This window comes from Cornus florida, unplaced genomic scaffold (assembly GCF_030987335.1).
Source record: "Cornus florida cultivar Cherokee Brave unplaced genomic scaffold, ASM3098733v1 CherokeeBrave_3.0.0_Hap2_Chr06, whole genome shotgun sequence".
NCBI lineage: Eukaryota > Viridiplantae > Streptophyta > Magnoliopsida > Cornales > Cornaceae > Cornus > Cornus florida.
In genome coordinates, this window is record NW_026775576.1 from 58119934 (window position 1) to 58139185 (window position 19252).

The 19252-nt window shown below is 36.8% G+C and overlaps 1 protein-coding gene across 2 annotated transcripts; it reads left to right on the forward strand.

Annotated features, from left to right (window-relative positions):
- Nucleotides 1-252: 252 nt before the first annotated feature.
- Nucleotides 253-8749, forward strand: LOC132311606 (GDT1-like protein 4). 2 transcript variants are annotated; one of them, XM_059809607.1, is made up of 9 exons: nucleotides 254-472; nucleotides 585-721; nucleotides 3011-3139; nucleotides 3411-3509; nucleotides 5270-5342; nucleotides 6033-6118; nucleotides 7622-7705; nucleotides 7931-7990; nucleotides 8426-8749. In XM_059809607.1, the coding sequence occupies exons 2-9, from the start codon at nucleotides 626-628 to the stop codon at nucleotides 8612-8614; spliced, it is 816 nt and encodes a 271-aa protein (XP_059665590.1). In that variant the 5' UTR covers nucleotides 254-472; nucleotides 585-625; the 3' UTR covers nucleotides 8615-8749. The 2 variants fall into 2 exon arrangements, with proteins under 2 accessions (XP_059665589.1, XP_059665590.1); XM_059809606.1 differs by having other exon boundaries at nucleotides 253-721.
- The last annotated feature ends 10503 nt before the right edge of the window (nucleotides 8750-19252 follow it).

The window sequence follows — 19252 nt, forward strand, 5'->3', positions numbered from 1 at the left end:
CTTAAAGTCCAAATTTCAAATTTTCAGGTTGGGCTGGGTTAGTCCGCCCAAGTTGCAGCCCTATAAAATACACTGTAATACTTTACTATATATATATATATATAAAATAGAAAATACTTCGGCTGTACACTTGATTACAACACAAATCTCCGATGAACGAAGAAGGGCAGGAGCAGTGACACTTGTCTGTCTACTATTGGTTCTTCGAATATGAGGAGTGTGTGTAAATCACAATTCATATTCATACTATTCTTTTCCATTCTAAAATACAGTGTAATACTTTACTATATATATATATATATATATAATAGAGAATACTTTGACTATACACTTGATTACAACACAAATCCCTAGTTTTCAAGGCACTTTTTTGGAGATCTTGTTCGAACGCAAAGTATCTGGGGATACGATGCGTGTCTTCTCTCTCTATTTCTCTCTCTACTAGGTCTTTGAATAAATCCCATCTCGATCTGTGAGTTTTCGATGCAGTGATCCCTTTTTTGAATTACATCTACTTTCTCGGGAAAATCTCTAATTTTCCGTTCGATTTCTCTGGGTTTCTCGTTTTTTTTTTCTTTTCCCAGTGGGTATTGGATTTGCGACGAAGAGCTTGAAATTGAAAATCATGGGTTTGTTTTCAAGCCCTAGGAAGGGTGGTTTCGGTCGTTACCTTTTTGTCATCGGCGTTGTACTCTTGGCCGTCTCTGGCGTTTCAGCTCAGGTATTGCTTAAGTGCTGTGTGTCTAGGTTTTATTTCATTATGCATTGATTGTTTTGAGCTTGAGTTTCAGGAATCTGGGGCTGATACCGACAGGAATGAGTCAAGTGGATTAGATCTATGCCGGCACCCCTGTTTTTGTCTTGTTTAGTTGCTGAGCAAATTGTTGAAAGATGAAATTATATGCTCTGTGTTTTGTCATAGAAACGTTTTATCAGATACGGTTTTTGGCATTTTGAGGTGTTTGGTTGCCTGTAATTGCTTTACAAATTTTTTATTGTAAACCCTTAATCTTTTACTAAGGCTCCCCCGCTTTGGAAGATTAAAGCGAACGGATCTAAGTTCAATTAAAGCGTGAAATTATTAAATTTTAGTTTTAAGTTTTTAATAATCTGTTAAGATGAGCTTATTTAAGTTTAATTATTAAATGAGTTGAACTTAAATTTAAATTTAAGATTAATTTCACTGTCCCCTATCCAAATTTGGTTAAATATCCTATAAAATATCTTTTAAAAATAATTATAACTTACTTTATAAATTTTTATTCTGTTTTTCATTCACACTTTAACTATAAAATAATGTAAATATCTTTAAATTTTGTCAAAACAATTCTTTGACCTAAATAATTGGATTAAAAAATTAAGATATATTTAAAATTTACAAATTATATAGATATACCAGACATATCTCTCTCTTTAAAAAAAAGGAAAAAGAAAAAAAAGGTAAGCATATTTTGAGTTCATTGATTGATAGAACCGACCCACTTTTCATTGTAAAAGGCAAACGTAATGGTAGTAGTAGTGCGCCTCGCTAGGGAGCTTTAGCCAAAAGACCCAGTGGAAAACCCGATCCAATGCATCCAATACGGCATCAACCAAAGATCAGTCCCAATCTCTCTAATATGGATTTGCAACCTTCGCGAATCAAAGATGCGGGATTGGTCATCTTACTGACTATGGGATTCACGTTGATCCTCGCCTTATAGTTTGTTAAAATGAATCCATTTTGTCATTCAAATTCGAATCTTCACTCTAGCCTCCATGATCAGCTTGCCACAGGAATGGAATTCACCACCACAATCACCACCACCATCAACTATGGAGAGGACAGGAACAACCTTTTATATATATATATGATATATCTATAATTATAAATTTGTAGTGTTTTTAGATATATTGTAGTTTTTTTATTTAAATTTTTTAAGGTTAGAGAGCACTTTTGACCAGGTCAAAGGATATTTAGGAATAAAATTGTCTTTTTATATATGTTTAACGGAAGCTAGGACGGAAAAGTGAAAATGAATTTAAGAGATAGTTATTTTCGAAAGAAACTTGAGGGTGGTATTTAACCAAACTTGAAGGGCTTGTTATTTAAAATGTACAAATAAAGGCTTTCAAATCAATCTATTCACCCTGATTCTTTTTTCGAAAGGTCTGTAAGACCGTTGTCAATTATGCCACTTTTTTTCTCCCCTTACGGAAATCCAACAGGTACCTGTTTTACCATTGGACCTCAAATTCATTAAATTTAGTTGGTGGAAATCAAGGTTTTGGAGGGTTTTCTTTTTTTTTTTTTTTTTTTTTTTTTTTTTTTTTTTTTTCTGCAATCCACAAAATAGTTACGAATATTATGTGGCTTGCTTGCTTGGTTTTCTGTTTACTAACATTCTGACAAGAGTTTTTAGTAGATATAATATTAAATGATGAACTTTCCGAAAAAAAAAAAAAATAAATAAATGATGAACTAATGCCACCCTGGCAGCCTAGTGTATCATAACCACATATGGAATGACATAATGTTAGGTTCTTAGTTTGTACCATCTCAAATGAACCCAATGTAAAAAATTCTGCTAAGGCGTTCTCACTTTTTTTACTGGTATCTCTTCCCCGTTATGAATTATTTCTTGAAGATAGCATTTCTGGTCATTTTCTTCCCTTTTTCTCCCCTTAAAATGCATTCCAAACAATGATCAATTTTGTTCTTTTTACTTAAAGAGGTAAAATAATATGTACTGTTCATTTCACTACTAGAAAACATTAAATCATGGAGTGTGAGATTTGAAATGTGTAATCACCCAATATAACAATGTAAACTAAGTTTTAGAACACTCTTCCGTTGGTTTTGTTACCCATATTTTTTCGCACGAGCAAACATTGCATGTTCCCTGTTTCTCACTCCATATTTATGAATGCCATGCATGTGCATCATTAATTTCTTATTTGTTGGGTAAATTTACAACACCTAACTTTGTTGTGCTTTTCTCCTATGGTTTTATGTAAATTTCTGGGACAGATGGTTCTTGAAAAACTTGGGAGTGATTGGAATGATCAAGAAACTGTTGTTCTACCTGTCAATTTGGATTCTGGTCTTGGAGTTCTCGATGCGTTCCTTACCAGTTTGTCAATGATTATCGTCAGCGAGGTTTGTGCACTTACTTCATAGTATATTGCCAGTTTCATTTATACACTCATGGTCACTACCGAAGTTGTTTATTTTTGTATCCATGTCAATTTTATGGTGTTCTCTAAAGGATCACAATTTCAATAAGTTGCATGATACGACTACTTCAAAAGTGAAAAAAGAAACAGCTTCTCAATAGCCCTTTTTAGTATATTTGATTGCTAAATGCAGTTGGGCAACAGCATGCTGTCTTTCCTCTGATGAATTTTTTAACTTGTGACCGTGCTGCCAGATTGGAGATGAAACTTTCATAATTGCAGCTATTTTGGCAATGCGTCATCCCAAGTCAATTGTTTTGTCTGGTGCACTAAGTGCCTTGATTGTAATGACAGTAAGTTTACTATTAAAAACCATTTACTCTTTTCTATTTCATGTTATGGCAGTTAAAATTAACTATGCCAACTATTTTCCCAATTCTATTTCATCATATGATCTTTCTTTTCCTTCTCGTTTATGCTTCTACTGGATTGGTAACTAGGGCTGCAAATGAGCTGAGCTGAGCCGAGCCGAGCTTTAGGCTGTTCGGGCTCGGCTCGTTTGTTTATGGGATCAGCTCGGGCTCGGGCTCGGGCTCAGCTCGTGACGAGCTCAAAAATTTGAGCTCGGGCTCGGGCTCGTCTTGATTTTAAAAGTTCGGGTTCGGCTCGTTTAATAAAAAAAAAATAAATATAAAATTCAAAATTAATTAGTATTCTACAGGCCACAATACCTTTTTCCATTGCTTTATCAATTATCACATAAGCAAAAAGAAAAAGGGCAAAAAAAAAAAAAAAAGGTGCAGTAGTGCAAGCTTTTATGTTTCAAGAACAAATTAAGGGTTAATTTCGAAAAAAGAAAAAAGGACAAAATTGAGCACGAGTGCATTATGCATTTTCTATGAAAATACAACACGTCAAAAAGTTATAAATTCCCATGATACTAATATCTATAGAACCACTGAAACATTGTATATATTAAGTAGAAAAAGAAATCACAGAGGAAAATAAGTTGGAGATAAATTAATTTAGCTACCTGTGGCCATTGAGCATTAGTCTTCATAAATTTAGAGGAAGCAGAAGAAAAGGCTAAACAAAATTGTCTGTAACTGCCTAAAGAATGTTTTGAGGTTGTCCAGATCCATGGAATTAAAGTGAAAATAAAGTTTTGCCAAAAAATTAATTGATGCAGTACCTAATTGATGGCAAGGACAAAGGATGGCCAACGATGATGACAAGGATGGAGGGACAGCGGCACAGACGACGGCGGGAAACGGACGACGTCCATGGCGAAGACAGAGGACCGCGGCCGACGATGATGATGACGGACGATGCATTCAGATCTGAGAGAGAGAGTTATGGCGATTGAGTTGATTAGAGAGAGACAGAGAGGTAGTTGTGTAGATGGAAGGGTTGTCGTCGCCGGTGGAGTTGATTCGTAACTTGTGAGTGAGTGATAGAGAGAGAGAGACTGACGATGTTGTGGAGAAGAGGTAGATCTGAATGGTGGGATGTAGTTTTAGGGTGTTTTGATATCTTACAAAATCAATGGATGAGATGGGTTCTAATTTAATGGGTGAGACGAAATCTTATTTGGGCTATGGATCTATGGTGGATTTTCTTTGGGCTAATGAGTTATAATGCTTGGGCCATATTAATGAAAAATATGAGCTGGTCTAAACTTAAAAATAATATGGACTAAACATTTTAAATGTACAATAAAAACAAATGGGCCTGATATATATAGAATGGGCTTGATATATGTAACGAGCCTGATACGAGCTTTGTTCACGAGCCCTAACGAGCCTTAACGAGCCCATGTTCACGAGCCTATGCGAGCCGAGCCCAACGTTGCTCAGGCTCGGCTCGTTTAGTAAACGAGTCTAGAAATTGGGCTCAAGCTCGGCTCGTTTGCTTAATGAACGAGCCCGAGCCGAGCCCTTAACGAGCCGAGCCCGAGCTGTTCATGAACAGCTCGGTTCATTTGCAGCCCTATTGGTAACCTTTATCTGTTTATTGCAGTAGATGGCTTTAGTGATTTTGAAGCAGTGCCTTCTAGTTTTTTTTCTTTTATGGGAATTTCTATAAGAGCAAATATGTTGTACATGTGATTTAGGTACTTTCCACTGGACTTGGTAAAATCGTACCAAATTTGATATCGAGGAAGCATACAAACAGTGCAGCTACAGGTATTATTTTTCAATTTCAATTACTAAGATAAAATCACACATTCTTTTCCAGTTCAAGTGTGATGCTTCCTTCAAGAATTTTTTTAGTAGATTTGGTTTGGTATTTAGTATATATGTTTTATATATATAGAGCGACTCCCAGTAGCAAAACCAGACCTGCCCCTTTGCGGATATACGAGATGTGTAGCTTTACTCGTTGCTTGATAGTAGAAAGATTGCATATGGTTCTATACATTTTGTATTAGAGTCCGCTTGTAAGGAGGATAAATGGGAGGAGAAAGTGGAGGATGAAAGGCCTAGGGGAGAGGGAAGGGAAAGGGAGGAAGGAGGCAAGCCCCTTCCCCATGGGCCCAAGAGTGGGAGGTTAGGAGGAGTGAAACATCTCTCTCTAAATGGTCAAATGCTGCAATACACCTTCACTGCTTTCCACATTTCATCTTAATCAACCAAACAGCATGAGGGAAATGCTAATACTTTTTCTATATTCCAAATTTTCATCCTTCGTATCAAATAGAATGTTGAATGTTCTTTAAGTCTCCTAACACACGAGTTTTACATTGCATCATGAAGGAAATTTAGTGTTTGCCATTTGGATCTCATAAGCTAGATAGACACCTAAATTCTGAATTTTCTTTTATGTTTTATATATATATTTTTGACAAGCGTTTTATGTTTTATATATATATCCAGTTCTTTATGCTTTTTTCGGGCTGCGGTTGCTCTATATTGCATGGGGATCAGATTCAAAAGGATCCCAGAAAAAGGAAATGGAGGAAGTATGTTTTGTTACTCAATACTGTTATTCAGTAGTGATTATTAGTTTTTGTTTCACTTTAATTGCAATGTCTTGATTTATATTTTGATAGGGGCTGGAATATAATGCTTGTTGTTCTTTACCTTTGGCTATAGATATTAGTTTTTATTATAACTATTCTAGTTTTTGATGCAATTTGGTGCTTTTCCATCACTTATTTCACTTTTTGTCCATTCAAATTATTTTTATAAAAAATTGATGATAATTCTATTTTTATGCTTTCAAAATGATTATTTTGAACATTTATAGCACATGATTGAATTTTTGACATATTATTGTCTGCCAAGAATTATCTTGGTCGTGGTTGTGATTTCGGTATTTGTCTTTGAGCTCTCAGTGCCAAATGTCATTGCTGAAAAAATGAACTATTAATGTTAGAAAATGAATAAATTGTCAATGCCGAATACAATGCCTGGCCTGTTGTGTTAGTGACACTATTTTTTCTCCCCCAATTGTATGTCTATGAAACAATTTTCTTAAAATGTTGCATAGTTAATTATGTATGAGAATATTAGTATTTGTTGCATAATTGTGCTGGTGGTGGTTGTGATTGTGACATTCCACTTAGAGGCATTGACTTGCCAGTGTCGATATTACAAATTAGATACGATATATATATATATATATATTGGTTTCGATAGGTAAAGGTCTCTTAGCGACTGGAAAATGCAAGAGGAGATGATTCACTAGCTCCTAATCCCTCATACACTTGCAGAATTTTGGAAAAATTGTTTACCTTTGATTGCATACTGAGACGCATTGAATGTGCAAAGGAGTCCTGTAACACTGGAATCTAAAATTTTAAATGGAAAAACCACTTTTGCTGCAAATTTGATAATTGTCAATGCAAGAGGGGATGATTCAAGGGGAAAGATATTGCTATGACAGCCTATGAGTGTCAAAAGAACAGTAATGTTGTGATTTGACGACTAATTGGGATGGAGTAAGCTTACTCCGTAAAGCATCACACCCGAATTGATATGTCTTGAATGGCTCTTTGGGCGGGGAGTAATGCTTTGTCATTATGTCTTGAATGGCTCTTTGGGCGGGGAGTCATCTTTCCTTCACATCTCTCAAGTCTCCATTGTGTATTTTGAAAAAATTGTACCATGAAATCAATCTCATCAAATGCTCCCTTCGTCCAAAACAATAATCTTATCAATGGTTGTAATTTTGCAACTGGATTAGCGAGATGTTGGCCAATCTAAAATCATTCATAAAATTTCTAGTTCATCATGTTCTCTTGCAAAAGGCTCATAAAACCCTCTCTCACACAGTGTAAGATGTGTTACTGATTTTATATTGTGCTTGGTTTCATCATTTTTCAAGCATGTCTGATCAGTGTTTGAATAGTTGCTCTAGCTAATATTATTGAGTTTGCAATATTTTTGCCGACTTTCATGCAGTTGTCAAACATGTTGTAATCTTTGTTGTTTGTTCACTTGCTATCATCCCATAATTTCAGGTAGAGGAGAAACTGGAGGGTGGACGAGGGAAAACAACAGTCCGTCGTATCTTTTCTCGATTTTGTACACCGATATTCTTGGAGGTATGCCTAGTGTGTAGATACTTGTAGCAAGACACTAAGTCTCATGAAAATCAACTTCCTTTAATGTTTTGTTGTTTGTGCATTCTCAAGTTACCTAGGTTCTGTAGTCCTGTAATATTGTGGTACATTTTTATTTTGTACATTTTTGCCATTAATTCAAGAGAATAAATTGAAATGTGACTGATTTTTGTGTGTGTTTCTTTGTGTCTATACTTTGTGGTGCAGTCTTTCATCTTAACCTTTCTAGCGGAGTGGGGTGATCGTAGCCAGATAGCGACAATTGCTGTAAGATAATTTCTTTATCCTTGAATCTTTCTTGGCCTATATATGTTCTATTAAGGAGTACATAAACAACATTCATTTATCAAAAAGAATTGAAATAAAAATAACTGGACCAGCCTAATATTTAGGATTTTGTGCTCTCCTTGTTCATTTGCTCAATCAAATGTTATCCTTTGAACCTCATATTTGGAACACATTCTATTTTGTATGCTGAATTTTATGTCAAAAGCTTGCCGTTTGCTTTCCGTAGCCCATATAAAACATGGTGTTACGATTGCTTGGTAATTGTAAATTGTAATTGGCCTCTTCTCGTCGAAGCCTTTAATTGCAACTACAGATTTGGGCTGCATTTATAGAATATATATGTACTATATATATATATATATATATATATATATATATATATATGTATATATATTAATTTTCTCGATTCTGCAGCTGGCAACACACAAAAGTGCAATTGGAGTTGCAGTGGGAGCTACTCTGGGACACACCATCTGTACATCATTGGCAGTAGTTGGAGGAAGCATGCTAGCATCCAAGATCTCACAAGGCACAGTAGCTACCATTGGGGGTCTGCTATTCCTTGGTTTTTCATTGTCATCATATTTCTATCCTCCAACCTGATTGTTTTGGAGCAGTTCTATGCTCCTCTATCTCTATCTCCATCTCTATCTCTCTCCATTCTTTTAAAAAAACTCTATTTTCCTGCTTATTCTTTTATACAATATTCGTATATGAATACATTAATTATTTTTCCCATTCAATTTTGATGCATGCTTACAGGAATCAATAATTTTGAATTGATAAACAAAAATGATTGACCCCTTCAATAGCTGTGTTAATGGAGGCAGGGAGGGGGACTAAAACTCCCTCCTGCAACATAGTGTGTTGTCCCGTCTAGTAAGTTATGTACCTTATAAAAATGTTGTGATGTTCAATATTTTCGTAACGTACATCACTAACTGAAGGGTACATGAGTACTGTATTGCCCGGAGAGGATTTTGATCCGGAGGGAGGGAAATGAAGAGAGTTGAAATAAGAATGAATTGTTGAGGAAGGTATTATTCAAGGATTTGGATCCTCTAGGGTGCATATAAACACTTCTTGTACTTTGTTGTACATTAAAACCTTGGTTATCTTGCTGCATCACCTATTTTTAGGATGATATAATTTTAAAAGTAGAATAGTTTTACGATTTTAACCCTAAATTTAAACAAAAATAATGACGCGGCAAAATTATTAAATATTTTATAAATGTTCATTTATCTTATCTTAGGAGACTTGATACATCGAACCTAAAAGTCATACTCACCCAATATGCGTGTAACTTAGATGATACACTCTTGCCATGAATATTTAACAAGAAAATAATGGAGTATTAATATTTGATTCAATTGAGTAAAAACTATCATATTAGGAAAAATGGCAAAGTGCAATAAACTCCCATCGACTATTAGTGTTTTGCAATAAACCCCTTGAATTAAATTTTAGTCAAAAAATTCCCTTCAACTATTCAAGGGGTCAATCACAATCTTGGGTTAGTAGAATCCAGATTTTTTGTGTTATTTACGTCACTGCGTTTGTTATTGTTGACGCTTAAATTGGCTCCTAAGATCCGATTCGGAATTGATATGTTGCGGGCGTGCTAGAACCAATTATATGGTTCGAGTGTGAGTTGTCAACTGCAATCTCTGTAACGACTCCAACCCGAGGGTTCGAATCGCTAACCGGGTCCTTATCCGAACCTGAGGTCAACTAAGGACACTACCGTTCTTTCTTACGTTAATACATAGTATACGTGTCATCCCAGGGTTTGAAAACAAATAGTAATAGCAATAATAATAAAATGAGATTATAGTTACAAAATATGTCAAAATAGTCCACTGACCCATCGAACCCTGTGGAGGAGCGTTGTCTGCTACTTCCCTTCCGTATCTTGAAAAATGTTAATAATAAAAGGGTGAGCATAAGCTCAGTAAGAAGTATCTAAGATACACTTCTTATGAATTCGTGAATCCATATGAAGAATAGGTAAAGGCAAACGGGATCATGCCATATGGAACCGGAATTATTAAACAAATCCCTCATCCGAAAAAGTCGTTCCCTATGGAGCTGTGCCGCTTTCTATGTCCAATAGAATGCTGAAATAGAAAGAGGTAAAGGCAAACGGTAAAGTCAAGAACTTCTTGATTACTGTATGAAAGAAGTACATGAATTATTAAACAAATCCCTCATCCGAAAAAGCCGTTCCCCATGGAGCTGTGCCGCTTTCTATGTCCAAAAGAATGCTGAAATTGAAAGAGGTGTTCCTAGATTAGTTATCAATTACAAGCCCCTCAATGAAGTTCTTCAATGGATCAGGTATCCCCTGCCCAATAAAAAGGATCTAATCCAACATCTCGTTCATGCAACCGTTTTTTCAAAGTTTGATCTCAAGTCAGGATTTTGGCAAATCCAAATTGCTGAAAAAGATAGATACAAAACAGCTTTCACGGTTCCTTTTGGCCATTACGAATGGAATGTGATGCCATTCGGATTAAAAAATGCCCCTTCAGAATTCCAAAAAATTATGAATGATATTTTTATTCATCTTACGAATTTTTCAATTGTTTATATTGATGATATACTAATATTTTCTTCTTCTATAGATGCTCATTGAAAACATCTCAATGTATTTGCTCAAACCATCAAGCATAATGGATTAGTCCTTTCTTTATCAAAGTTAACTTGTTTCAGACCAAGATTAGGTTCTTAGGTTTCCAGATCCACCAAGGAACTGTCATCCTAATCAACAGATCCATCCAATTTGCTGATAAATTCCCTGATGAAATTAAAGACAAAACCCAGCTTCAAAGATTTTTAGAGTGCCTAAATTATCTCTCTGAGTTTTTCAAGGATCTTTCTCTTCTTTGTGCTCCACTACGCCAAAGATTAAAAAAGTCCCCTCCCCCATGGTCCGATGAGCATACAAAAACAGTCAGAATCCTTAAAAGTAAAGCAAAAAACCTTCCTTGCCTATCTATTGCTGATCCAGAAGCCTTCAAAATTGTGGAAACTGATGCATCTGAATTAGGATATGGAGGTATCCTAAAACAAAAAATAGGTGACAAGGAACAACTAGTTCAGTTCGCCTCTGGCACATGGAACCAAGCACAACAAAATTACTCTACAGTCAAAAAGGAAATTTTATCTATACTTTTATGCATTTCAAAATTTCAAAGTGACTTACTAAATCAAAAATTTTTAGTTCGTGTTGATTGCCAATATGCAAAAACTGTTTTAAAGAAAGATGTTCATAACATAGCCTCAAAACAAATTTTGGCCAGATGGCAAGCTATTCTTTTTGTATTTGACTTTGATATTGAATATATAAAAGGAGAAAACAGTTCTCTTCTTGATTTTCTCACCAGGGAATTTTTGCAGGGAAAAACAGGAGCTTATGGGCGGTTACTATGCCTCCCAAGACAGGTAGAGGAGCCTCAGTTGCAAGCACAAAACCCCACAAAATAAAAGATGCATATGCACAATCATCCTCTTCTCAGAACCCTTCCAAAAAAACCTGGTATGATAAAGTCGAGGAAGATGAAGAAGCTATGTGTGCTAGTCCATCTCCATTAATTACAAACCAGTTTTCAGCCCTAACCACAATTCCCCAACATGTCATAGACATGTCCCCAATCCAGTATGACCCCATCCAAGCATACTTACAATCCCAACAACCAGTTTTTCCTCCCCTTCAAAAAACTTATGCTGCAATTTCTTCAGCATCAGATAAACAAATTTCCTCAAGATCTGTTTCACAGCAAGTGGTGGTCAACAATCCCACTCTAAAAAAATCTCGTTATTTTCAAAAACCAAATTTATCAACCATTTGTGTGGTTGAAAAAGAACTTTTTAACCAAAACCTAGTTTTACTTTCTCAAAATCATTTTGTCAAAGGTTTTCATTATCCAACATCAGATTTTCGGAAAACACAAAATTTTTATGAGTTTATTTTAGTGGACACTGATTTCATCAAAATTTGAACTCATTCAAAACCAAGTGATGAGTCTTTCATTTCTCACACCACATGTACCATTCAAAAAGTCCTTACTCCGGCAGCCTGGGATGAAAACATCAATGCTCCGAGGCAATTTTCTCAGCCTCGCAACCCTCAAACTTTCAATTACTGGGACTATCAGGATGCCTGGTACAATACCTTTTATTTCCAAAATCAGGATTATAGCCATTCATGGCTTATCCTTTTCCAAAAGAATTTTAATCTAAATGTCCCCAGATGGTTCATTGACTGGTGGAATATGTTTGGTCCCTGCCAAGAAATCATCCCTGAAACGGTGTCCAAGGGATTTTCAATTTTCAATGAAAAATTCCAAGCTCCTCCTGAGCTTTCCGAATTTCCCAAATCATTCTTATTTTTTTACAAATTTTGCATTGTCATGGATAGTTCTATGGCAATTCCAAATCCTCAAAACCCCTTCTAATCTTCCTCTTCTAGGAAGGATTTTCAAAGTCAAATGGTGGGACCAATTCTCTATCAAAGATGTTACTCCAGAAGTAATTTCTGAATGGTTCTCAAAGCATCCTACAATATCATGTTCTGGCTTAGGAGAGTCTTCGGCTTTTCGCCTATCCAAAAGCCAGGCCCAAGCAAAGCTTTCTTCAGCAAAATCCCAAGATGAGTATGAAGCCTTCCTCATGGAAGCTTTAGCCCAAGTCAATCCCATAGCCTTCTTAAAATTGGGCTCCAACAGAAGTGAAGGCTCAGGTTCTTTCCAAGGTTCCCAAACAGATCTGGCCCAACCCAATGAAGATGACTGTTTTGGTATTTTTACCCAACAGCTCCAGTAAACAATATTCTCAAAAATCATCATTTCATTAAAAAAAAAAAAAAAAAAAGCTTCTGACCTCGGTCATTCAATGCCGTTAAGCGGCATTGCGATAAAAAAAAAAAAAAAGAAAAAAAAAGAAGGCAAAATCTACAGTTTAAAATTTTATTTAACAGTTCTCTATTTTCAGGCTTTTAGCACCTTTCGGTGTTCATGACAGACAAACTTTTCAAAAAAGGAATCCAAGGCAAGTCAGTGGCCATCACCTCAATTCAGCCTTCTGGGCTTTGCACATGGCCTCCAGCATCATTCAGAAGACATCACCTCAAATCAGCCTTTCAGGCTTTGCGCATGGCCTCCTGCTGCATTCTTATTTCTAAGGAATCCAAAGCTCCCCAAGGCTCCTTCGAGACCCTATAAATAACAGCTCCTCAAGACATTGGAGGCAGGCTCATTTTTCAAGTTTAGATTTTAGTTTCCGTTTCAAAAGTGCTCAGTTCAAATTGTAATTTTTAAGTTTAAGTTTTTAGTTTTACTTCATCCAAGGAGCTCGGCTCAGAACAAAAGTGTTGTATTTAAAGATCAAAGTTGTAAGTTCCATATTTTAATCAAAAGTTCTTCAAAGTTATTCATGTTCCCGTTTGCCTTTACCTATTCTTTGTAAATATATATATAACACCACAACTAGCATATAACCAAATATCATCCAATCACCCATATACCAAATATACTAATGAGATGCAATGTCATGCTAATGTCGCTCCCCGTTTTTCAAAACAATTCCATCATACCGTTCCAAACCGTTAATGCAATTCGGCCCATAGCACCTCTGTGGGGCCACGAGGGAAGGATTGACTAGCTTTCCCCGACCACATGGCACCTCCATGGCGTCGTCTGGGCCTAGGTAGCTCAACCTCCCTCTAGATCACATTAACACCTGCGCCTCTTAGGCATCCGGTTTTCACAAACCTTTCATCAAAAATTATTTCCCAAAAACAATTTCCTTTCTTTTAAATTACTTTCCCCCTTTTCTTTTCCAATGAATGCTTCATGCGTTTCAATGCCGTAATATCATGCAAATCAACTCTAACAAATATTACAAACTTATTAAGATAATTCTCATGGAAGAACAACATACATATAAATAATCAAATTTTAGCCATTAAATATAAGAATTTAAAGCACATCCATTTAAGCATGATTTTTATTCATTTTAACAAATTATCGACTCACAAGTCACTTTCACATAGAAACCCACATGTATATACAAATTTAATATACAACACTAAAGAAATTTCTCCAAAGAATAATCACATTCAAGCATGTTGTACATTAATTATAGGAAAATGAATCACAAGAGCCAAAGATTGAGTGAATTAAAATACCCCTACCTCAATTTTGTAGAAAAAGCCCCAAAAAAATGCCCAAAATTTGAAATTCCTACGGCGGCCAAAAGGAGATTGGCTCGGATCAAAACGACGGCCTCGACGAGCTCTCCAAATTTGCCTTAAGCGGCACTATCAAATTCTCAACGGTGAGAGAGAGATCAAAGCTTGAATCATTGAAGAAAAGAAAAAGAAAAAGAAAAAGGAAAGTGAAGGGAAGAGAGAGAACCTGTGTGAGAGAGAGAGAGAATGGAAAAATCTGTAGAAACAAAATGGCTTTAAAGCCATGAAATGAAATGATAATAACATAATATATATAAATATATATACACAATTACCTATCACCACACAAATAACAACACCACCAAACAATTATGCATAATTAATAATGCATAAAATGCAATGGACCCACGATACAACCCCCGTACACAACAATCCCAGTAACGGGTCCCACCTGAAACCTTCCGGTCCGAAAATAGAAAATTGCCAAAATGATAATCAGTGCATTTCCAAGAGTTCTGAATCCAAGGAAATGTCCCACACAACTCTCAGACACACTCTGCACATCCCTCGGTGTCTGGTATGTAAAATGAGAAAAGACGAAAATACCCTTGTAAAATCAAAAAATGAAAAATGGCGAAAATCGAAAACATTACATTCTACCTTCCTTAAAAGATTTTGTTCTCAAAATCTACCTTCCTTATAAAAGGAGGCCCACAGCCACACACCTTCTCGAGAACACCACACAAAACCCTAAAACTATGAGGTCACCAACCTTTTTGCCTTTGACACCGGATGTTAATAAGCAATCACACACCGCTACCACAAAAACACAATTCTCACCGCTCGATAGGGTATTCACCACTTACAACATCATACACAAAACCCGTTGTATTCTACACCCGACTCAAAACCAACACTGGTCCCCTCTACACTGTTACGAAACGCTTCAAAGTCCGAAAGAAGAATAATCACCAGACCATCAAATAAAACAACATTCAACCTCAACCCATCCTTCAAAGGACACACTAAATCCCAACTCTATACATCTCTACCAGACCAATCACTCGCTATCTAACACGTTGCTACACCATCACATAACTGCACCAACGATTACTAATCGCACTATACGACAATTATTCCATTTAACAACCTCAAGATAACTAAACAATGAATCTCCCAACGACTGCATAACATTAGTCACCAAATTAGTAAAGCGCACTATCTTGTACCCAAGACACAATTCCTCAAAACAAGATTTTTAATAATCAAACGGATTGGACACCTGGTCTTACCTAACATATCTCGTCACCCGAGATAACTTCCTGAATTCACACCGACACAACGCTCAGTACCATACTCTCACTATCCGTGACAAGTCAAAACAATCATTGACCTTTGACCCGACATCGTGTTGAAGAAGGATTGATTCAGGAGAAATGGTTAGCTAGGCCATTCTTATCCTCGATCCGTTCTCAACACAGAAGTCATTCCTGTTTTCAGGTCCAAGCCTCAAACACAGTCTCACACAGTCCATAAAACAACCACGATATCCACTCTCTAATTAATCCTATCGCTCTACATATCCTCAACAACTATATAGTCATATACTAGCTCTAGAATTCCCAATCATATAACTCGTAACAAGCTAAGAACAACACGGCACTAAATGTCATAATCATCAACCAATATAAAAGCGCTTTAATCTCCTCATAACATCCATACCAGGTAGACAACTCCATAACATCATTCGGTTCAATTCTTACCTTGTCAAAACACACAATACAATCATATTATGCCCAACACCTCAAAACCAAAGTTAATCATTCCCATTATTCCTCAATGGGGTCCCACATTCACTTTCTAACAGCTTAACACTCAAACAACACCAACAATTATCCTCAAGACACTACTCGAATCGAACATCTATAAAAACATCTAAGTACATGAGTCACATCACATCACTTAATTATCCTCAAACTGCGATTCACAACACATTCCCTAGCCACCACTGCTAGTATTAATTACCGGAACATACAATCTCTATTCGGTAACTCGTACGTCACACACCACCGGTCAAGATCACTATCAGAACAAGCACAACAAGACCCAAGACTCCATCTCCCTCCGTGGGAGTGAGCCGACCAAATCAACTAAACCTTTACCGATGAACTCTAACAACATAACAAACCACATACACACAGGTCTGTCCACCCATGGGCGCACACAACTCCTAAACGGAGAACAAAACTCATGACAAACGATATCCTTGCCCGGACTAGAACAAACGAAAATGATAACAAACCCCACACTCACCAGAGACTGACAACTCGTACCCGAAAGCTCCCGACACCTTGTCACACACTAGTCACCAATCATCCAACCGTGGACACCCAATCTCATTTGAGATGAATTAGACTCCTTACACACCAGGAGAAGAACTAACTGGATACCCATACGGAACCATGAACTTAAATCTAAGCGATCTCGCCACTAACGGACTGTCATAGACTACCAACACTAAAACCTCGCATACGCTACTCCGCAACACCCATGCTAATCAAAACAAACTAGATAAAAACACCAATTGCTTAAAGCGTACTAACACTAAGAACGATTACAGTACATTGGGCACCGCGTCTCTTTCTACCTAGAATTAGTCACTCCCAAATGACAACCTCTAAACCATAAAAAGACACTTTACCACTAATTCAATCTCTTCCTCCCTAGACGATACTGCCTCGATCCCCATGCACACAAGACCCATAACCTCAACCACAACAACCCACTGATAAGCGCCGAATATTATATATTCAAGTGCCCTAAATTGCATTAGTAAAGTCCGTTGTATGTTAATTTATGTAGATTATCTTCATTTCTATATTTTTATGCATTTTCAGGTTCATTGGCCAAAATGGAACAAGAATAAGGCCTTGTGGAATCTTGAGCAACAAAAGGTGCCAATGCTGAATTCTGGCAGCAGTAGAACCTGGACTTTGCTTGCCATTTTGACCTTCCAAACTCGAGAACTGGACTTCCCTCATAACATTAAAGATTTAGAGCTCTGAATTAGCTTTCCAAATCTTCAAACGGTTTGTCATTCGGAGCTTGGAGCAGAGAGTTATGGCCTTGTTACCAGAGGTGCGCAGAACTGCCTGGCAGCAATGAAATTCTGCCTTGATCTTCATTTTCGACCAACCATCCTTGAGAATTGGATCTCCACCAACACATGAAATATTTAGAACTCTGAATTAGCTTTCTAAATCTTCAAACGGTTCATCATTCGGAGTTCGGAGCGCAAAGTTATGGCTGTTTAACCAAAGTAGGTCTGGGCGGAGCAAGTGAAGCATGGAGCTTTTTACACTAAATTCGAGTGCTCGAGGCCTTGCTTAGAGTGCTCGAATTTTGGGCAGAATGCCCTTCAGAAATGGCTCATTTTCAGCCCACTTGCACCTTGGTTTCTTCATTTTGTTTTCCTCTTTAATGAAGTGGTTGGAGATGTTGGTTGGTGGCCTTTTGGTGGTAGATAAGAGGGATAAGAGCCACACAATACATTAGGCTTGAATTTCTACAAGATTAGAGGAGAGAGAAGGGAGCAAGAAGGAGGAGTTCTTGAAGCTTCAAGGAGGGTGCACGAAAATGGAGATGAGGATCAAGCTTCTTCTTCAATCTAGGGCCACCATGGGTAACTAAACCTCATCTAGGGAGGTGATGAAGCCTCCCCTTTTGCTTATGTTCTAGATTAGGATCTATTTTGGGGATTATGATGTATCATTTTTGGTTTTTTCATAATCTAGAGCATATTACTTCTTGTAATGAATTCTAATGTTTATAAATGATTGTTGTAAGTGATTTATCTTGTCTTAGATGGTTTCTTGTAGTAATCATAATGCTTGCTTCTTCATGGTGACAATGGAGATAGGATTATGAATAATTTTCAAGGCATGTTGATAGAGAAAATGGATAGTCCATTGCTTAGGAACTTCCTTTGATGGGTTATGCTAGTTTCCTACCTCATGTGCTTTATCATTTGATTACAAACTTGATAGTTCTTGCTTGAGTGAGTATGTTGAAGGCTACACTTTAGTTTAGGTAGCTCAAATGTATTAATTTTTGAGGGATTATTCTTGTTTAATGATTTAATGAACTTCTCTAAGGGTATATGGTAATCTAGTGTTGCTATATATTCCGTGACCATTTTATACATTGTACTTCCCCAATTTAGCCTTAATCTAGCATGTACTTAGGGTGTAGTGTGGATTCATCTCCCTAGTCTTTTCTACTTGTATCTCACTCCTTTAATTTCCTTGCAATTTATTGTTTTATACACTTCAATTACTAGCTTAGTGACAAACCAATCAAACAAACCCTTATTACCCCTTATCATTCTAAGAACAATTCTAGACTCCTAGGTTGCCATAGACTAGCGCAGTCCCAGTGGTTCGACTTACCCGACCAATAGCCCTATTTTACAATGATTCGTGCTATTGCGAAGGTTGATGTATAGTTGATCAACCGATCACCCACTGACTTGTCAAAAGAAATAGGTGCCTAATCGGCTATATTGTCCTCACTGACTCTAATGACTAAACCGTCCACAATCGCCTCAACTAACGCACAATCCCATCACCTATCTGACAACACACAACAAACAACTCGCAAACTCTAATCCACCCTTGGATCATATCTTAAACCATTCTGCTTATCAGTACTAAACACCACACCATAACACCATAACATCTCTACTACCACTCATTCCAACAACAGTTCAAACCTATCATCCCACCGGAGCATCAAACCACTACTAAGGGATTCTTCCTTACACATCCTTAAGATAATACCACCATAATAAGAGAATAAGCATTACTTTCGATACCTCCCACAATAGTCACTACTTACCACTAGAAAAGAATTTCTATACGGCAATACCTTTACGACAAATCCCAAAGGAAAAATGAGCGCAAAAACCAGAATGCTTGACATCCAAATGTCTCCTTAAACCATCTACAACACAATCAGTCACCAACACTTAATTGACTACTCCGACCATT

Excerpts from the sequence above, each read along its gene's own strand:
- LOC132311606 (XM_059809606.1), top strand. The coding sequence starts at position 626 with ATGGGTTTGTTTTCAAGCCCTAGGAAGGGTGGTTTCGGTCGTTACCTT. Across the intron at positions 3,510-5,269 it reads GTGCCTTGATTGTAATGACA|GTACTTTCCACTGGACTTGG; the intron begins GTAAGTTTACTA and ends CATGTGATTTAG. Across the intron at positions 7,706-7,930 it reads GTACACCGATATTCTTGGAG|TCTTTCATCTTAACCTTTCT; the intron begins GTATGCCTAGTG and ends TTTGTGGTGCAG.